This window comes from Mytilus galloprovincialis, chromosome 1 (genome assembly GCF_965363235.1).
Source record: "Mytilus galloprovincialis chromosome 1, xbMytGall1.hap1.1, whole genome shotgun sequence".
Lineage (NCBI taxonomy): Eukaryota > Metazoa > Mollusca > Bivalvia > Mytilida > Mytilidae > Mytilus > Mytilus galloprovincialis.
The window spans coordinates 86,078,467-86,100,225 of record NC_134838.1 but is presented as its reverse complement, the minus strand read 5'-3'; the positions used below and the strand labels follow the sequence as shown (position 1 = coordinate 86,100,225).

Sequence of the window (21,759 nt, the reverse complement as noted above, 5' to 3'; positions counted from 1 at the left end):
TAGTGTGAACAATTCATTTTGTTCTATGGGCAAATTCTTGCTACATTAGCTGTGGCAATATAATTAAGACAAATCAAAATAAATTCTGACATTTTATTGAATATTTTATTCAGACTCAAACATCAGTGACAAGTTTACAGGAGGTTCTTGTTTTCTGACTACATGTACAAATAAGATTCACATATAATTTTTCAAACAAACTCACTAGAATATTTAAATTGGCAGTTAACTTAAAAGCTTTACGCCAATTTTTAAGAAAAAGTGAAAAAAAAGTTCCTTATAGACTACTATATGGGGGATTGACTTGCTATAAGGATAACTCCTATGCCTTTTTTTTTAAAACCCCTCATATATATTAGAAAACTTCTACCAGGTACTTTTAATCTCTTTATAGTCTACATATTTATTGATTCACAGAAATTCAAATTTCTGCTTCATAAGGGGAGATAACAAAGATAATTTGGAATGTACAACATATTTATCTCTTGGTAAGTTGCAATGAAAACATTTGGTGACACCATATTTTTTTTTAAATGTCCAAAAAGAATTATCTTCTCTCATTTTATTTCAAAATACATATTTTCATTTTCAGTTTTCACATAATAATTCCTTTGCAATTCATAATTCTGATGAAATATGTCTTTTTTATGAACAACCTGTAGCTTGGAAACAACATAGGTGAACTACTTTTTATCATGTTTTTGATTAAGTATTAAGAAATTTTATTGTTTTTTGTTAACACCTATATTTACTTATAGCATGTATTAAATAAATAATATAAACATTTGTGAGCAAGAAATAAAAACAAATAAAAATTAAATTTTTATTTTGGCAGACACTGGCACAACACGAGGAAAGTGGCATTTCCTATTTTCATACAAGTATTATTAATGTTCATGTGAAAAATATGCAGGATTTAAATGAAAGTATGTGTTCATAAATATCTGATGAGGGTTCAAGTTAAAACTAAGCAAACCAAAAATAAATCATTTACTTTAGAAACTTATCCTTGTAACATATCTGTACTTAAATTACATTTTACTTAAATAACTTCCATATGAAAGAATCAATTCATACTGGCCAACTTATCTACAAAAACCTTTATGCATATGTATAGTGGTATGCATAAAATGTATGACAACTGTCAGATAAGAGAGTCTTGTTTTGTTTTTGAAGAAAAATATTTTATATCTACTTTACAACATTTCTTTTACTAACCAATTGAATATCTCATATGTATGAACAGAATAATAATTTTAAGTATGTATATCTTAAAATATATCACCATTTATCATATAGAGGAATAGCATTCATAAGATCATAACTTTGTCTTTAAGGACTTGCTGGGACAAAGATGCATATATTCGTAAAAAATTCCTGTCAACCCTTTTTCAACAAACCTACAACCTCATTAAACATTTAATTTAAAATGTAGAGCAGAAGTAAACAAATTGATACTTGTGAGTTATCTCCCATATTTTGGAGTTTTCAAAATAGTTCATGGTTTGTTTTTCAGTGATGTTATAGTTAAGTATGCATTCATGTTTGGTTACATTTCAGCATACTGAAAATATAAAAAATACTATATTGGAATCTTGTGTTCATGCTAGCTTTTGTCTTAAATAACGTAACAAATAACTTAAAATTACAAAAAAGACAAGACATAAACAGACAAAATAAACAGACAAAATAAATAAAATTAAACAACTGGTCCCATATACATAATAAAAATATTCATAAAAAACAAAATTCAGTGTCAAACATTGCCCAAAACTTTTATAATGATCAAGACTAAACATGTAGTTATAACTGTAACACAATGAATTGCACTTTGCCCTTAATATATACATTGTATTTGAAATACTGTATAACCAATGAAAATTTACAAATTTCTGATAACTGGCATTTATCAAGTTGCTAAAGAATATGCAGGATCTTAGATTAAGCAAATACTGCAAGAGTAGAAATTAATCAAAGTGCTAGTTAGCACTGAATGGTAAAGATTGCTTTGATTTATCAGTGGGAAGTGAAATAAATTAATATTGCATTGAATAAACCATTGATTGTAGTTGATTCAACTACAATTTTGGACAATGGGAGATAACTCCAATTTTTTTAATAATGACATGATTTATATTTTTAGAACAGATATTTGATTCCTGCACCTTGCAAACTATGTTATTTTCTTGATAGGTTTAGCATTGTTTTGTGACTGGAATATCTGAGCATATATTACAGTAATAAAATACTGAAAATGTTCATGGATAGGATGTACAGAATGTTGTGATCAATGCACTACATTTTGTGTATCAAAAAGGTAGTGATAAGCCTTGGAAGATTTAGATATCAAGTCAGTAACATAGGGTTTTGATTGCATTTCATGCAATCTTTTCCCAAAAACTCTTATCAATGTAAGTATCAGTATAAAATTGGAAACTAAACTTATGCTAGGGATGTAGGCAATACACATAGTTTTCTGCATCACACCATTTAACTGGCTCAGCACTGCAGATGCAATAGGTAAAACAGATCAAAACCACTATTACATACACTCTATTTGAATTGAAACTATATAGATTTAACTTAATGTGCCCTTTAGGTATCAATCAAATCATTGTCTTCAATTTGAACAGAATTTTATTTGGGTAATAGTACCACATAAAGAAAGGCAAGCCAGACTTCACACAACTAAAAGAGGAAAATTTATTGCTATGTTTAACTTACAAAAATGTCAGCTTCCTAGCATAACACATGGGTACTTAAAACAAGAATAACACAAATAAATGTGCATTTTTAACATTTCACTATAAAAGTATAAATATGTATGATATGTGAATACAATAACAATAGTTTCTAATGACAACACAACCTAGTAGCTTTGATATTATTCTTACATGTACACACATATTCCTAACATTTAGATATAGCAACACATATGACAGTAACATTTACATGAAAATGGATGTAATGTGCATGATATTTGTAGACTAGAAAATGTCATGGCTTAGTTTAAACTGTTTTTATAACACATGATATAGAGAATTTCAATTAGCATTTAATTTTCTATTCATGGGTCATATTTTTGAGATTTAATGTATCTCTTTTACAATACAAAAACAATGAGGTTCAGAGCTATTCACTTAATTTTGTGTTAAAAGTAAAATAACTTATAAATATTACATTTTGTGAACCACAAAAGTAATTATCACTAACAAATAAACTATTCCTCTAAAACCTTCAAGAAATAATCATACAACTTTTGACAATTTAAAATTAGACTTCTACGGTATACTGAAATTTGTCACTTGATTTACAGCTTTAACTTCCAACGCAGCAGAAAAGTCCATACTTTACGGCAATAAATATAGTATCAATGCATTATAATTAATTCCAATAAAACACATAGAATTACATCAATACAATATAATGTATTTATTTTGAGTATTGTGTATCTTTCAAATGCCCTTGAATTCACCATGACATACAAAAGGGTATTTTCTGCTTCAATTAACCATATGTAAAACAGAAATGGACACCCTAACCACTGACGCAATCAGTTGGCTTCCATGTTTGCAAATATCAAAGAAATTTACATAATATATTGTTTTGATTTCTAATTGCCTTTTTACAATTGAAATAAACTCTCCATCCTACAGAGGAATACTAACAAAATCTGAAGTGGAACTTTATAAATATCGCTGGCTTTGTATCATAAATAATAAGTTAAGGCCTCTTGTAGAAAAAAATATCTTAAAGTTTGAAACTGTATAAAATTTTTAAGTGAGAATTTCTAATCAATGAATTATGTATCCAATTCAATTTTGTATGACACATACTATTTTTAAGTTTAGTTATAACTTCCTCCTAAGATCATCACTAGATGTTTTAGTGTCATATATCGATTATGACCCTTGTATGTGTTTATATGTTCACTCTTTATCAGAGCAACAAAGAGTGATATTGAAACATTAGTGTTATTCAGATATAATTGAATTTGATTATATTAAAAATGTGACTGAAAAGAACGATGAATCCTATAAATAAAACTTGATCCTTTAATCCATATAACATGATTTTGAATCAATTCTAAAATAACTTTCATATTTTTGCAGAAATGCAGGTAAGGCTCATCTTTTCACTTCCAAATTGGCAGTAATTGATGTGCATTCTGACTGAGTTTAACAAAGCTTTGATAAAGACATAAATAAGGTGCGTAACAAAACAACAGATGTGGCTGAATGAATAAATGCTATAAACATGGTCACCTAGATAGGTTTCATTTGATTGTACTTCATATCAACAATGGTTTCTGAGTAATGTTTTATATCACAAGTCTTGAAATGAATAACATGTACAATGGCTTGACTAGATACTGTGACTAGGAGGAATCAGGTTCTGTCGGCTCTTCTGGAACTTCTGTAGTTATATATTCTAAATCTTTTGCTTGTATTTTCCTTATTGCACCTTCCCATGATTTTAAACACTAAAATAACAAATAAAGATATTTTATACGACTTATTCTACAAAAGAAATAATTTATGGTAAAATAGTTTCTGCTTCACTGATCAAAATAATTGCTTCATGATAAACTTAAGATATTGTATTATTTAACAACTTAACATAAATTACTGATTACAGATGCCTTTTGTGATCCATCAAAGAAATATGTCTAAAGTTTTTATTTGTTTGTATTTATCAAGTGATCCTCAGTTTCTCCTTGAATTCTAAATCAATGTTTAAATTCCAATAGATTAAGTAAAAAGTTGGAATAGCTAACAGATACAATTCAAACACCACTTTAAACCAAATGCAACGGAACAGAATAAAAAAAAAAGATGTTGTATGATTGCCAATGAGACCAAATGACACAGAAATTTACAACTATAAGTCACTGTACATGTTTATTTCAATTAAGGTACACCAGGGGGCAATGACAAAGATACAATCATAATTCAGTTATATAAACAATACAGTACAAGAATACAATGTATAATATGGATTTGATAATAACAAGATGATTTTAAATATTTTGTCCTCTGCAATAAGTATGTTTGCATCAGTGTGACCCAAGGGAAGACAATCAGTGTGACCCAAGGGAAGACAAACATTTAGGTATATTGATTGATGCTACAAATGTCTATACCAGTTCATCACTTTTAAATTGGACAATGAAAAAAGAAAGAACGCTTTTACCTTTTCATAATATTTAATTTGTCTATCAGCTTGAGACATAAATAATTCCTTGAGATCTTTTTGTTTATTTTTATGCCATCTTTCCATATCTGCCCTGAGATCAGTGTCTGCACATACTGTTTTATCATTTAATTCTTCCATTTGCTTCGTCAGCTGTAAAATAAAATAGAACACCTTTGAATCAGTAACCAAACTAATGTCAGATAACCTTAATACAAGGACAATTTTATCTGATGAAATATATTACTCAGCTAAGTTAGTTACTGTTACTACTCAATTTCATCTCCCCAAAATCTCAGCTTTTATTTGAGATCTAAATCTTCCTTTGAAAGCACACAATTACATATACTATTCTTTGTTATTTTATCTTGAGAGCCTCTTTACTACTATTGTATGTATAATACAATATTGTGCAAATGCAATAAAATAAAAATTAATGGAGTATTTTCACTACATGTACCAAGTTTGAAAAAAAATGTGTACCTCCTCTATATTATGTTCTAATTTTTCTTGTTTCTGTTGTTTGACATCTTCTGGATCTTTGCCAAGGAATGCACCAATAGAATAAGTCTGATCAGAGATCTTTAACTGCAATGAATAAAAAAAACCTTAATAAAACAAGGGAACAAACACAATTAATCAATATGATGCATGTAGTGTATCATATCAGGCAATACAATAAAATCTTTGAATTTTTTCTTGTGTATTGCAGTTGGCCCTTAATTCCTAAACTGTTGGCCCCATAACCCCTTAAATGAATCCCAAACTTCTACTTGTGGTTTTTACCATTGTGGTACAATTTCAGAATAAATCGAAATACTTATACACAAGTTATTATCCTGAAACTAGAAAAAAAGCTTGCTTAGGGCCCCCTTTGGGCCCTTAATTCCTAAACGGTTTGGACCATCATGCCCAAAATCAATCCCAACCATCCTTCAGTGGTATTGAACCTTTTTTTAAAAAAATCATAGAGATGCATGCACTTAAAACAAAGTTATTGTCTGGAAATCAAATGTGTCTTTGGACGACAAAGACGACGACGCAGATGACGATATCATACCATTATACAATCCCAAATTTTTTTTTACAGTCGAATAAAAAGTAGTTCTGAAGGTAGATTCATAAATGAATGAAGGATTCTGTTTCTGGGCCAAGCTCTAAATAATCACCTTACATTTTCAAATAATTCCTGGTTTCAAGGTTCATTCTTCTAGACTTGTATATACTTCCTTCTTCCAACCTGGGCGTATACCCATAAACCAAAAAAATAAAACCAGAAGTTTGTCCCATAATACATAAATTAAAGCCTCTTACCTCAAATCAATGGTAAGCATGACCTTGGGTTAACCATTATAACATATGATTTTTAACAAGAGTGCACACGCTGAAATGTCTCGCCTCCTATACTAATCATTGATATTATGTTGATAGTCCTAAGTATAAAGCTAAGCTTTATTACAACTGTCACATAAACTTAACATTAACCAAGATAACTAAACAAAGACCAATGAACCTTGAAAAAGAGGTCCAGGTCAGATGAACCATGCCAGGCAGACAGGTACAGCTAACAATGCTTCTATACAACATATGCAGTTGACACATTACTTATAGTTTAAGAAAAATAGACCAAAACACAAAAACTTAACACTGTGCAATGAACCGTGAAAATGAGGTCACGGTTAAATAAAACCTGCTCGACTGACATAAAGATCATAAAATATTTCCATACACCAAATATAGTTGACCTATGGCATATAGCATTAGATAAAAAGACCAAAACTCAAAAACTTAACTTTGACCACTGAACCATGAAAATGAGGTCAAGGTCACATGACATCTGCCCACTAGACATGTACACTTAACAACCATTCCATACAACAAATATAGTAGACCTATTGCATATGGTATGAGAAAAACAGACCAAAACACAAAAATTTAACTATAACCACTGAACCATGAAAATGAGGTCAAGGTCAGATGACACCTGCCAGTTGGACATGTACACCTTATAGTCCTTCCATACACCGAATATACTAGCCCTATTGCTTATAGTATCTGAGATATGGACTTGACCACCAAAACTTAACCTTGTTCACTGATCCATGAAATGAGGTCGAGGTCAAGTGAAAACTGTCTGACAGACACGAGGACCTTGCAAGGTACGCACATATCAAATATAGTTATCCTATTACTTATAATAAGAGAGAATTCAACATTACAAAAAAATTGAACTTTTTTTTCAAGTGGTTACTGAACCATGAAAATGAGGTCAAGGACATTGGACATGTGACTGACGGAAACTTCGTAACATTAAGCATCTATATACAAAGTATGGAGCATCCAGGTCTTCCACCTTCTAAAATATAAAGCTTTTAAGAAGTGAGCTAACGCCGCCGCCGTAGCCGCCGCCGCCGGATCACTATCCCTATGTCGAGCTTTCTGCAACAAAAGTTGCAGGCTCGACAAAAACCAAAATAGTTTTTAGGCCTATAATATATAAGGGGAAACAATTCCTACCTTTTTTGTAGACATCAGTAGCAGAAAATTTCCAAGACAGATATAAATGACAATCATGAAAGGTAGATTACGTTCCATATTTATGTTTTATACATATAGTCATTTAACAAACAAATATAATCACAAATCAACAGAAATTATTCTTTTAATTAAACATTTCTTGAACATATATAACAAGAATGTGTCCCCAGTACACAGATGCCCCATCCACACTATCATTTTCTATGTTCAGTGAACCGTGAAAATGGAAGAAAATCTCTAATTTGGCATAAAAATTAGAAAGATCATATCATAAGGTACATGTGTACTAAGTTTCAAGTTGATTGGACTTCAACTTCATAAAAAACTAACTTGACCAAAAAATTTAACCAAAACTTTAACCTGAAGAGGGACACACTGACGGACGGACAGATGGACACACAGACCAGAAAAACATAATGTCCATAAATGGGGCATAAAAATAAGGAGGTGTGGTATGATTGCAAATGAGGCAGCTATCCACCAAAGTTCAAATTAAGTGGATGTAAGCAGTTATAGGCAACTGTTAGTGCCTTCAACAATGAGAAAAACCAATAATATATACCAGGTAATCGGCTGTAAAAAGGCCCAGACATGAAAATTATGAACCTACTCAATTAAGAATATAACAGTCTTATTTATAACAAAACATATTACTTAAAAAAATATGAAAGACATTAACCAACAACTTTTGTCTTTCTGATACATATTGTGTCAACAAAAACCAAATTTATTATTTGTTCTCTCAATTGTCTCCCCCTTTGAAAAACAAATAGCAACTTTTTTTCTGTTTTCCAATGGTGTAATCGGTCATAATTTGGAATGAAAGTGTGACCTGGGAGCTTGTAGTTCAACACATTGATACATATTTGGGCATGCAGCATGATGCTTCATTCCTTTCTTCATTTGCAATGTAACATCAAGAGAAATGTCAGTATTTTTCATAAAGCAAAATGATTAAAAGAGTGTGCTAAAATCTATGTAAAAATGTTTAAACCAGGGCTTCCAAAAACATTTGAGCCAGCCGGACATTTTATATCTGATCCCGATTTTAATCCCTTAAGACTTAGTCACAAAAGGCAATTATGGTAATCAGATGGCCATTCCAATGATAATGAGATTAGGTTAAAAAACGATTTTAAACTTTACTTTGATATGAATTTGATGTTTGGATGTAAACTGTTAAATTGGCAGTGCATCATTCAAAGTGTGCACATCAGCGTGCTCATATCTGCCATAGACTCTTTATTTGTGCAAAATGACATGTCAAAAACTTTATTTTCGTTTTTAAATCATGTTTTTCTAAAACCGGATGTTGACTTGACAATGGTAAAACATGGACCATAAACGGATACGTAAAATCCGATACGTTTACAAAGCATGACTGAGTGAAGAAGCTCTTTCCACGTTATTTCTTCAACAAAATACTTGAAATGAACGATTAGATACAGTTATCAATGATAATTTCAGCATTTTGAAGAAATAAAGGATGCTTATTTAAATTTCCCACCTTTGCACATGCGCACACATGTTCTAGTTTATTCAACGTAGTTCTGATGATTTTTCATTTAAACCTTTTAAAAATTTTTTATCAACTCATGTAGATAAACTGATTTCTTATAATTTTAATCTTTTGGACTAAATCAATGAGCTACAAACCGCTGAAATGTAAGAACATAATTGTGAATAGACCGATCAATTTATACAATGTCCGTTACTGAAAATAGTTTACCTGTCACCTGAACAGGTAGATTTCAGCTGTCCAACAACTAATTAGCCTTGATTAAAATTAGAAAGTATTGAAGTAGGGGTTGTTTTGATAGTAATTAATCATCATGTCACTTTTATGACCGGAAATGTGTGGATGTTAAAGGCAAAAGGTTGGGTCAAAAAGATCGTGAATTATGTTAAAATGACCGAAAAGGCCATGAAAACTAAAATGTATATGACCGTTTCATGCTTTGCCCAGCCGGACTTTTATCGGACATTATACAAATGTCCGGAATATATGACCGTTTTGGAAGCCCTGGTTTAAACAGCTATAATCATTATTAGAAATCTGTTATAGCACTGAAGGTTTTATATACCTGTTCCCTTTCATCTTTTTTTCTATTGAGCTCATCAACAGTAGCATCAAATTCCATTTGTATAGCATCACGTCTTCGTAAAACAGCCTGAAACAAAGCTAGAAATTGTTAAAGCTAGTCATTATAGAATAGTCAACTTCCTCTTGTATTGTTTATTATTTTTTTGTTGACTATTTATTTAATAGTTGTGGGAATAGAACATGAATAAAACTATCTGTCATGATCACTGAGTGGTAGGGCATGAGTGGAATTATACTTATAATGGAGTGTTTTGAATGGAAGGGTTGTCTAGGAGCTTTAAGTTCAACTCATTTACACAATTTTTGCGAATGCTTCATTTTTTTCTTCATTTGTAAAGGGTATAGGCAACCATTAAACCTTCTACAATGAGAAACCCCATACTGTATAGTCGGCTCTAAAAGGCCCTTACATGAAAAATATGAAACAATAGACGTATTTACACTTGTATGCAAATTTGTCCACCGTTACGTAAAATCACACAGGTTCCCATAAACTTTGACATGATAATTCATAACATTTGACTTCATAATTCAGAAGTGATTGTTGCTTAACATCAAAGGTCATTCGGAGGTAAAATACAGCTAAATACACATGAAATACCAAAAGTGTAAATACGTTTATTGCATTAAGAAGACTAATGATCTTATTTAGAAATTAGTTAATTTGATCTCCCCTTTCCACATTTAAAAATATGTGTGGTATGTTACTAATGACCTTTCCTAGCACCACAGTTATTCATACTTTTTTATTTTTGCATTGTCTTACTGGGTTTCACCAATTTGTGAAAAGTTAGATCTCACTGCCTACTACAAAAACTTAAAATAACCACATCTGTGAAAATGGTTCCACTTCGAAAACAAGCACTCATACATATCCAAGTTTATGATATTGACAGGGAAATAGAGGAAAAGAAAATGTTGTCTTCTACCTAAAATGAATTGAGTATCTTGACCCAAATACAAAGAGCTGTATATATAATAAAAAAGTGGTTTTATAGTGTATGGTTATTCCGTTTTTCATTTGTGGGATAGATGTTTCTTTCAATAGTGGTGTCCTTTTCAATAGGTTATCATTCTGTTACAATATAAATACATTTAACCAGATTAATAAGATAAATACCTTTATTGCATCTGTAAATAATATATATTCTTTTAATGGTTGGGCAAAATCATCATCATTTGCATCAATCTGAAATGTATAATATTGACACAGGATATGATCATAATGGTATATTCAATGCTAGAGTGTGTATGTAAAATGTAAATGCTGATTTACACTATTTGTGGAAAAGTCCTTGGTTTCAGGGTTCCTTTAAATGTGAGTCAATAGTTTATCAATAGAAAATGGTCATTGTGTTCTGTTTTAAAGTAATAAGGGGAATATTTGGGCCAAAATTCTGTGCAAATTGAAAGGGAAAATTTAAAAAGAAAAAGCTAAAAAAAAAATAAACTGCTGATACATACCACTTCCCTCATATACTGACAACATTTGTCTACTGCGTCTGACATGGCAAGCAAAGAGGGAACCAGTTCTTCTTCAGAATTAGACCAAAGTGTGTATATTGGACCCCATTCACTTAATTCTATTAAATGCTCTGGAAAAAAATCATTTCAGTAAATCATTCAATGTTCAAAATTTCAGCAAATTAAAATATGGACCACTAAGTATACAATATTAATGCCTACTGTTTTTATAGACAGAGCATTAAACTTCATTACTCATCCTAGACTGAGTACTCTTTCATCTTATTCACTGAAATTTAGGAATATTTTCACTCCTATCACAGTGTTATTTATAGTATAGTTTTAAATGGGCACTAGCTACGAGATATATAAAAAATCTAAAGTCATTTTTTGTTTGTTCAATCACTAGTGAAAGTGAAATAGTGAAATAATAATTCGCTTTTAGCAGCCAAAATGGTTCAATTTTGTCAAATTAAGCTAAGCAACATTGATAATTAACTATTCACTTGCAAGTGAATAATTCCACCTCATTAAATCCGTATTCATGTGAACTTCAATTTAACCCTAGCTAGAGATTTACAACGCATGCATTGTACGCGTACTCGTTATTTATAGGAAAAGAATGTCAACAATGAAAGTGAAACAGGGGTAAATCATTTGATAACTGATTCGATCCACATAAAATCATTCTTATACTGGTAAAAACGATGAGAAACATATTTTCTTAATCTATGACATAAAATTAAACAGACCTTTAAAAATCAATTGCACGTGTTGGCTTAATCTATTCATATATCTTTATTTATGTTTACATCGCTTATATGGTAATCTTAGGTCAACTCCACGCTTAACTAGATGGTGACTGGACTAAATTACACATGAAACGAACCTACATATTATCGACCCAATGCTCTGTAAACTGTTTATTTTAGACTTTTGATAGTTTGAATAAATGTTTTACATTGTTATGAATCAAATATGAGAATTTGAGTCAAATCGGTGATCATGAATTCGACAGCTAGTGCCCCTTTAAGGTTCGCACAGTAAAATGCAATATCAAATACATCTTAAAGAAGCAAGAATATTATAATTCACAAACACAATGAAAAATAAACATTTTATTAAATCTTGAATATGAAAAGAGCATAGATGCCAACCCCCTTTTGACACAATCAGTAACAAACTATCAAATTTTCCGTATTTTTGAAAAGTTTTCAGTAATCATTTATAAACGTGCATTTACCAATCAAAATTACTGACGAGTGGTTGCAAAGTATGTACACTAAAATTTGTCATTTAACATGTTGTCTGTAGTATGTATTCCATTCATTAATTGTTCAGATGTTCTCGACTCAAACATTTTTGTTTTGTCAAGGAGAAGTAGAGAAAGGGAAAAAGCTACTTAATAAAATGCAAGTTTGACTCTTCGGAAGTCAATTAGTTACCCAACAATAGGTTGATAACTCCCGAGAAACCGGAAGCATTAGATTGGCGTTTCCTAAATACTGGACCTGGACGGAAAAGTAATGATAAAAATCCGCGTTTTACAAAATTGAACGTCGATGATTGGGAATCCGTAACTATTCGACTTTGACCGTAATAGCGTAGTTTATATCGCAAAATCGGAAAAACTACGGAAAAATCGTAATAGTTGGCATCTATGAAAGAGTAAAAATTATTATTCAAAGACAATAACTCCTATTAGGGGTCACTTGATCATTACAGCAATGTTGACCTGTTTAATCTGTAGATCTTATTGATATGGTAATTTTTACTATGCAAAGTCTCTTTTATAACAGATTCAAGGCAATAATAAAACAACATGATTATTCATAGGCTACACTTTTTCGGGATTTTAAAATGGATTGCCATATTTTTCTAAGAAGTTCAAAGGAGATATTTACCTTAACATCTTCAATTATGCCTAAACTGCTTTAGTTTTGAGATATGAGCTCAAATTCACATTTTAGCCCTATTTACTTTTAGCAAATGGTGGCAATCTTTCTTGATGAATCAAATCCACATATCTATTTCAAACTAGATTCCCTAATAAATATTCAAGTCAAGATTTGATAACATTTGGCCAAAAAGTTTCAGAGGGAATATCTTTGAAAAAGGTTTATGAAGACAGGCAGAAATGGCCAGCTAAGTTAAAATGTTATCTGAACAATAAATGTTACCTGCTTGTTCTTTTGAAACCCTCTGACATATCCTGTCCATAACGCTAATCTTTTCTGACAAGGCATGTATATAGTCATACATGACAACAAATTCTGGAGGTCTATTCTTATTCATGTATGAAGCACTTATGTTATGTAATGAATCAGTCACTCTGCCTAATAAACCGGTTCCTTGTTTCTTATAAGCTTGGAATTCCTGAAACATAATATACAGGGCTTGTTAATTACTATATACAAATGTACATGTATTATTCATATTGAAAATCAAGCAACAGTAATTTCATTTAAGTGAGAAAGGAAAATATCTGTTAACTCTTTTCTTATTTTCATATGGACATGTAGAACACAATGAAGTTGAATGAACTAGTCATAATAAACTTGATCTGCTGGATAATCAGCACTGAGCAGTATCTCAAAAATTGAGAATAGCACCCTGGTAACAAATATGCTGTTATAAATACTTTATAGTCATGTTGTTTTTATAAGCATAATACATTCTATAATTCATACCTTTTTCTTTTTAAGCCATGGCAATGTCAATTTTTGCTTCTAAACTTATGAGTTGGAATGTCCTTCTGGTATTTTTCGACCCTCTTTTACTTTAATTTGTGAATGGTGTGGGTTTTTTTTCTTTTATTTCGGAAATACTATTTATAAGATCATTTATCATACACATCAGTGTCTTCCCTTGAAAATTCTTGATGCATGGTGGGTCTAAGGTGAATTTGCAACGCGGAGCGCGGCGTTGTTTTGTAGAATTCTTTTTATTACACTAGTGAAATGAATTGTGCATGCCAGTTTAAAAACTTCACATAAATCTGCAATACAGTCAGGAACAATACTTAAAATTTTCTCCCAAGGCCAGCATGGATCCAAAAATTTTTTTCAAGGGCCCTGTAGAATTTTTTTAAGGCTCTACCAGGTTTGTTTTTACTACAGGTACATACATATTAATAGTCTGGAATGTTCTTATATAAAAGCCAATAATATATGTATGAAATAGTTTGTTTCTGATTATGATGGAAATAATAAAGGAATTAAAAACACACAAGTTTTTCAGAATTAAAATCCATTTAACCAAGTATTTTCAGACTGGTTAACTTTAATATTTGTAATACTATTGAAAAAAAAATAAAAAAAAAAAAACAGATATAAATTATCTTAATAAAAAGTATTATCTGTTTCACCCCAAGAAATGATTAATTTTTCATGAATAAATCTTAGCAGTTAATCAAAATGATTTCCAAAATGAAATTCTTACGGTCTATAAACTACAATGAAATGGAACTGTTTCCTGTTAAGGGGTTTCCCTGAATTTTCCCGCCAAAAAGCACATGGCTTTCAACAATTGTAAACAAAGCATTTAATTTGTGATCATGGATTACAGCTTTAATTAATTTAATTTGGATATAGATATTCAACTTTAGGTATAGTCAAGTAATGTTTTTACTTTCTTCTGGATTAAAACTAGTTTGAAAGATCAGTTTGAAAAATAAAATAATTTTTGACATCAAAACAAAAATGATCTGAATTGTGAATATTCAGTGACCCATAAATTTTTTGAACTCTGCTACAGAGGTCAAAGCTACATCATGTTTCAACCGAATGATGTGTATTCTCTGTTAAAACTATATTTATATAAATATTTCAATGTTAGACTTATGATTTCAAAATGTAAAATTTATACTGCAAAAGGTTTACTTTTTATTTTTCATGGAAGGATATTTGGAAGCTGTATCAGGCTATAATATTTATCATTAAAACAATTTGAACTCCAGATTTCTATTATGTAATCGAAGTCTTGATTGTTGTTCTATCTAATCAACGTGGTTGTAAAATCAGAGCGTTGCATCTAATTATGATCAATTATCAGTACAGTGAGTTTGAAACACCTGTCGAGTTTTGTCACTTGTCACTTCATATTATAAGATAATAAAAAATTCACACATAGCGGGATGCATTGTGGGTATGATAAACGCATGGCGGCCGAAATATTATGCGTAGTGGTACCGCAATGCATGAATAGCCTAGGGAAAACACTGCACATAACATACCCATGCTTTTGCTGTAAGAAATACTTGAAAACTCTTATCAAAGGACAAAACAGGATGGTCTGCTATGCGTTTAAGAAATTTCTGTAATGCTGCCTGTCTAACTCTGAGAAATTCTGGGCTGAAACGGTCCAATCTTCTCAAACTATGCTTCTCGGGAAGTGGCTAAAACATTAAAATCAATAATATACACCCATGAAAATTTGTGGCTGCAATATTCAAATCAATAATGTGCATTAAGTTAAAATAATGTCCTTGTGGCTGAAATATCCAAATCATTAATGTGCATCAAGGTAAATCATAATCCTTTTGACTGCAATATTTGATCAATTTAAAACAAAATCCTAGTGGCTGAAATATCCAAATCAATTATGTACACCACTGCTGACCAATTCAAACCATATTCATTTTTTTCAAAAGTGTTTGTACCATAGTATACAAATCCATCTAGTTTTGCTTCAAACAGTTATCTTTTGAAAATCATTACATACTAGTCAATGCTAAAACACTAGATAGGAAATTATCTGTGTAGAAAGAATGTCTGAAAAATAAATTTGTCAATTGCAATACAATAACTCTGATAAACAAATAAAGAAATGCATTTAAACTCTTATTTCTAGCATGTAGTTTGAAAAGTTCTGTATTTGTTTTTTACATCTCGTTACAGTAAATAAAGATAATTTTCAAGTGAGCCTTAAACATTAGGTACAGTACATTGTATATTGCCATTATATAAGTAAATTAAAGGAAGCTTCACACAATCAGACAAAAAACTTACAGGAACTAAATGTGTTGGGTATGTTTCTTCCAGTCTCTGCCTGAGCCATAAAAAGTCATTATATCGTCTTCTTACTGAATATTCACTGTCATCATATTCACTTCGAGTTGTCTGCAAATCAAACATAAACCAATTTACTTTATACAGATATTTTGAAATCGATAAATTTTTGGGCCTTATACATGTATATCTAAACTTCTGAATCCCTCATGAAATTTAAAAGTAAACTTAATCAATAGAATTTACAAATTTTACTAATCTTATATGTCATGTAGAAATTGAAGTTACTTACATGCTGATAACTGACCTTGTTTGAATTCCACATATACATGTCACAATACTCAATTATTGTTAATAATCTATATCACCAGACACCTGATGATTATACTTTGTAAAACATTTACAGAACTGTCTTTTTTAAGTTGACATCTTGTTACATTTGAAATCTGTAAACAGCTATTAAAGCATAGTTCATTCATCAAGGTCTAATGCAAGATAAAATATGCAATACAGGTAATGTGCACTTGCACATTTAAATATTCATTTTCAATTATTTAAATGTGGACCTGCTTGAAAACTCTGAAGAGACTATTACATAAAATGTAAATGGAGTTCTTTTGTTTAGTAAATTTGCATAATTCAGGAACAGAAAAAAAATTAAATCTTGAATTATTCCTGGGTTATATTTCCACTGTTTATAGATACTAACAAAGAATAAAGAACACATTGATGATATTTAATGAACATGCCAGTAAAAATAATGATGATATATTGAAGAAGATTTATTTTACCCTAAAAATTTTCATTGTGTTCAAAAGGAGATTTTGGATAAAATTCTACACCTACTTTAGCATTAACTCTAAATGTAACATAGGATTCCATAGTACCAGTATGCTTTTCTGGGTCATCAACATTAACAAATAGGTCGTGTGTGTCATCATCTGCATCTTCAAAATGACTTAAATTGGCTATTAGACTAGAACTTCTGGAAATACTGAGGTCAGACTTTCCTGATGCATCCAAACTTAAACTCTCCATCTGGAAAACAAAAGACAGACTGTATTTAAGTCAGTAATATCATGAAGAGAGTGGAAACTGGCAAAATGCAAACATGTATTCTAAAATCAAATAATTAGAGCGGAAACTCAATATTTTCTTCAAATGATATCAAATGCAATGTATATAATGAAGGACCAAGATACAACTGCCTTATTTTAAATATAACTGAGTTATGGCCCTTTTTATACAATGAACAAAAATTGCGCTGCAATCCTTTTCGAGTATTATTTTCATAGAGTTAGCATTTGCTGTGGATGTAAAATATCTTTCTCAAAATTTGTGTGCCACAGAAAACCAAAAGTTACCATATTTTTATACCTTAGACACAGCCGTTAAAATCCTGATATACTGTAAACTAAAGCCACTTGCTTTTTATTTAAAACCTATATAATGTCTGGATGTTTTATTGGGGTTTTCTTGTTTCATTGAGTTGCTGTCTTATTTGATGTGGAAAAATAACTGTTTATTAAAACACAGTCACAATGGTCACCCCCAAAAAAACTGACAGATAAAGGCAACATTGGGCACATTCTGTAAGAACCACTTTTCCAAATTAAATTCTGAATCACATAATGCATGTAACATTAATATATCTAGGTCCAGCTATGCTCAAATACGTACATGTATTCTATGTCCTAAATACAGCCATAGTTGTCAACAGTCATATTAAGTAAATAAATGTAGCACAGTGTTCCAGCTAGGGCATTTTCATAGGGCGGTCTGCCTGCCCTTCCCCAAGTGCCACCCTGTGCCCTTTTTCTGACGCCCTGTCCTTTTTCGTAAGTCCATGCCATTATTGCCATACAATATTTTGATAAATATATACAATTATTTTACCTGTCTTCATATATATGACAAGTTTATAACACTCAGCTAATAAACATTTACAGCAGGTGTAAGGTTGATTTTCATGTAGCATCAAAATTCTTAGCTGAAACTCCTGCAGTTTACTTAAGACAATGTTTGACATGCCCTTTGAAATATAAAACATCACACTAAAGTGCCCTTTTGAAATCCTAAATGGAACACTGTAGTATAATTGCTTATAAAACCGCCGTCCACCAGAGAAAAAATGACATAGAAGTTAACTACTACAGGTCACTGTATCGTGTTAAACAATGAGCAAAACAAATACTGCATAGATTGCTCATTTATGAAAGACCCCAAAATGACTAAGGTACTTTATTTTCATTTCAAATTATTAAGAGATTAGTGCTCAAACCTGTATACATGTAAGTTATATTTCTTCAACATAACTTAACTATAACTTATAAGAATCATAACTGACATAAGTCTAACAGTCAGATACAAATTTAGGAATTATAGTTACTGTGAAAGTACTTTAATTCGTGGGTATCAATTTTCGTGGATTGAGCAATATTTACATGTTCGTGGGTTTTTAAATTCGTGGATTTTAGTTTTCTAAAAAAAATTGCAAAATTAAAGCTTTTAGAAACGAAGGTTACAAATAGTCTGGATTGAAGGAAATTGCAAAGTAAACATTGACCCGTGTAAATCATAGTGATAACACTTATTAACCCATGATAAAGTGATTAACAGATTAAAGACCATCAAAGGTGTTATTAGGCCATAAACATGTCACTTATTGAAAATTGTTACATAAACAAATGCTTTAAACGTATCTTGAATTGTCAAATAATTCTTATCAAAATCAAGCCCAGCATGAAATTATTATTTTCCATATATACGAGAACTATGAGGATATAAAATGAGCACTTTATCATACTAGCATATCAATACTGGAAATCTGACTTTCATCGATCAAAAATATTTTTTATGATAATTAAAGGATCAAAAGTTGTACAGTTTAGGTTATTAAAGATTAAATGGGTATAATCCTGCATACGCTTGTAGTTGTGTGACTGCTATTATAGTATTCTCAGATTTGGCGTTAATCAATATATTCTCTAGATCATATCAGTGGTCAAACCTTCCGATGGGGATTTTTCCATGTCTTGATTTGGACAATGGTTGTTTTATTTCGTTGGACACTTAAATTCATGGATAAAGTCATCCACGAAATCACGAAAATTGGTACCCCACGAATAAAAGTACTTTCACAGTATCTCGTACGATTGCAAACTCGTACCTATGTCAATTTGTACCACTAAAAACAAACTTGTACCACGGTAAACTACTTCTTATAAAGATTTCAATTCTTCGGTCTCACTAATTAGCGACAAGAAACGTCAAGAAGTGACAAGAAGAATAATATTAGCGACAAGAAAACATTTTTTTTTATTATTAAAATAACTTATTTCAAATAAATATTAAAAGAATATGCAAAAGAAAACAATTTTAACGACAGGAAAGTTAATATTGATAGAAAAAAAAAATCATGAACTTAGATCTAATTCAGTTGCTACATTTATTTACATGATATTTTATTATGTATGTAGGACTTTATAAATAGCGTGACCATCGCACTTTAGAGTCCGACATGTATAACAGCAAGTATTACGTTTACCCTGTTGTATTATGGTAATACTTTTACTTGTGTTTTAGAACAATAATATATTTGTCTTATAATTTGTTTTCAAAACTATCTTTGTACAATAAATAATAAACTTGCAAAATGCATTATTTGTGCATCATTGTCCCGAAAATACATACACAAATTGTGAAATACATGTTTATTTTTAATCAGTTAATTTTTTTGGTTATATTTTGAGCATCCAATAAAGAGTTTTTCTGACATATTATAATGACTGAAACAAGAAATATCTAAATGTACAAAGAACTGAAATCAAACAAGAGGAAAACAAAATTAAAATGTGAATATTTTTCATCATTTTATTTAGTGTATTGCCTCATTTAACGATATTTATCATGTTTATGCATATTGATTGAAGATTAAAGGAAATTGATGACAATCTTGAGTTTTCAACAGGTGTTCACTATTTACAATGATTGTATATTCTGGCACGTGTAATTGTATAGTCTGACTCGTTTACAAAGTTGAAGGTGTTAATTGGATGTTATTGTAGCAATAAAACAAGGGACATGCGCCTCCTAAATCTCATTTGATGTTCTACATTGTGTATTACCTAAGGGTGAAGCCACAGCTAACGTTTGTCCTATCAGGAAAAATTAATCATACAGTTAGAAAGGAAATAATATTTTATGTTTTTGTTTCAATAAATCCTTCAAAGGAATGGTGAAAAATCTGTTTTTATTTTCATTGTATAGTGTGTGCATTTCCTTTGCTCTTACAAATATTTAATTTCTTCATCTATCAACATAATAATTAAAATTATCAATTTATTTCTGCCCGTATATCAAAAATGACTAAATGCATATTTTTTTTATATTTAATAAAAACAAAATGTTTTCTTGTTGCTAAATAGCTTCTTGTCGCTAAACTTATTCTTCTTGTTGCTTCTTGACACTAAAATTATTCTTCTTGTCGCTTCTTGTCGCTAATTAGTGAGACCCCAATTCTTTTTTATAAAAGTATTAAAACATTTGTATATACACCTTATCGCTATTTGTCCGCCATTACTGGATATCACACAGGTTCCCGTAAAATTTTGACGTCATAATACAAAATATCTGACGCCACAATAAAAAAAGTGATTGTTGTATGCGTCAAAAGTTCAAGCGGCCAGGTCAGCCGGGATTAGCGATAAGGTGTATTGTATATGTCTTTAATGGTACCAGTTTGCAGTGGTACAAGTTCTAAATGGTACGACTTCGCAGTGGTACGAGTTTACCTCAAATAGTGGTACAAGTTGATGTGGTATGAGTTTGCAATTTCAATACACCTTATCCATTATCCCAGGTGACCCGGCTACTTGAACTTTTGACGCATACAACAATCACTTTTCCATTGTGGCGTCAGTTATTTTGTTTTATGACGTCAAAATTTTACGAGAACCTATGTGATATCCAGTAATAGCGAACAAATAGCGATAAGGTGTATGGCATGAATTAACTTGCTTCCCAAATTTAGAAACTATAATTACTTTCGAGAATCATAACTGACATAAGTTAAAATAGATACAAATTCAGACAGTGACAACTATATTTTGTCCATGTCAAACTTTAATTCTTGTATATTTTCAATTTTGGTATAATTTATTAACACATAAAGCTAGAGTAAACATCTTTAGTTGGTAAATATCCGCCCATCATTTATTAACATAAATTATGTTTGATGAAAATGGTAAAGCCAGAGAAGTAACAAACATCTGCATCATCTGTGATATCTAGACCACTGATCAAAGGGTCTTTAAAAGCTCTTTTTTCTTCTGATTTTGTAGGAGAGTCGTTTTCTCCATCTTTAGAGCCTGAACTGTAGCCTGTATCTGCCATATTTTTCTAATATCTCTTACGATATTATAAATATGCCTTAAATTGACAAAATGTTAA

General features: G+C 30.8%; 1 protein-coding gene across 1 annotated transcript; it reads right to left on the bottom strand.

Moving 5' to 3' along the window:
- Positions 1-79: 79 nt before the first annotated feature.
- LOC143042710 (sorting nexin-7-like) lies at positions 80-21,722 on the bottom strand. Its single transcript, XM_076215146.1, has 11 exons — positions 21,577-21,722; positions 17,155-17,346; positions 16,309-16,419; positions 15,534-15,695; positions 13,480-13,675; positions 11,300-11,430; positions 10,956-11,024; positions 9,816-9,902; positions 5,677-5,781; positions 5,194-5,346; positions 80-4,483 (listed from the first exon to the last, which is right to left on the bottom strand). The coding sequence occupies exons 1-11, from the start codon at positions 21,700-21,702 to the stop codon at positions 4,379-4,381; spliced, it is 1,437 nt and encodes a 478-aa protein (XP_076071261.1). The 5' UTR covers positions 21,703-21,722; the 3' UTR covers positions 80-4,378.
- Between the last annotated feature and the right edge of the window lie 37 nt (positions 21,723-21,759).

What these genes read in the sequence shown, in the direction of transcription:
- LOC143042710 (XM_076215146.1), bottom strand. Translation starts at nt 21,702, where the DNA reads ATGGCAGATACAGGCTACAGTTCAGGCTCTAAAGATGGAGAAAACGAC. An exon ending in ATATCACAGATGATGCAGAT is followed by an intron (nt 17,347 to 21,576) that starts GTTTGTTACTTC and finishes TTTGTTTTCCAG; the next exon opens with ATGGAGAGTTTAAGTTTGGA. An exon ending in GGTTTCAAAAGAACAAGCAG is followed by an intron (nt 11,431 to 13,479) that starts GTAACATTTATT and finishes ATTTTTTTCCAG; the next exon opens with AGCATTTAATAGAATTAAGT.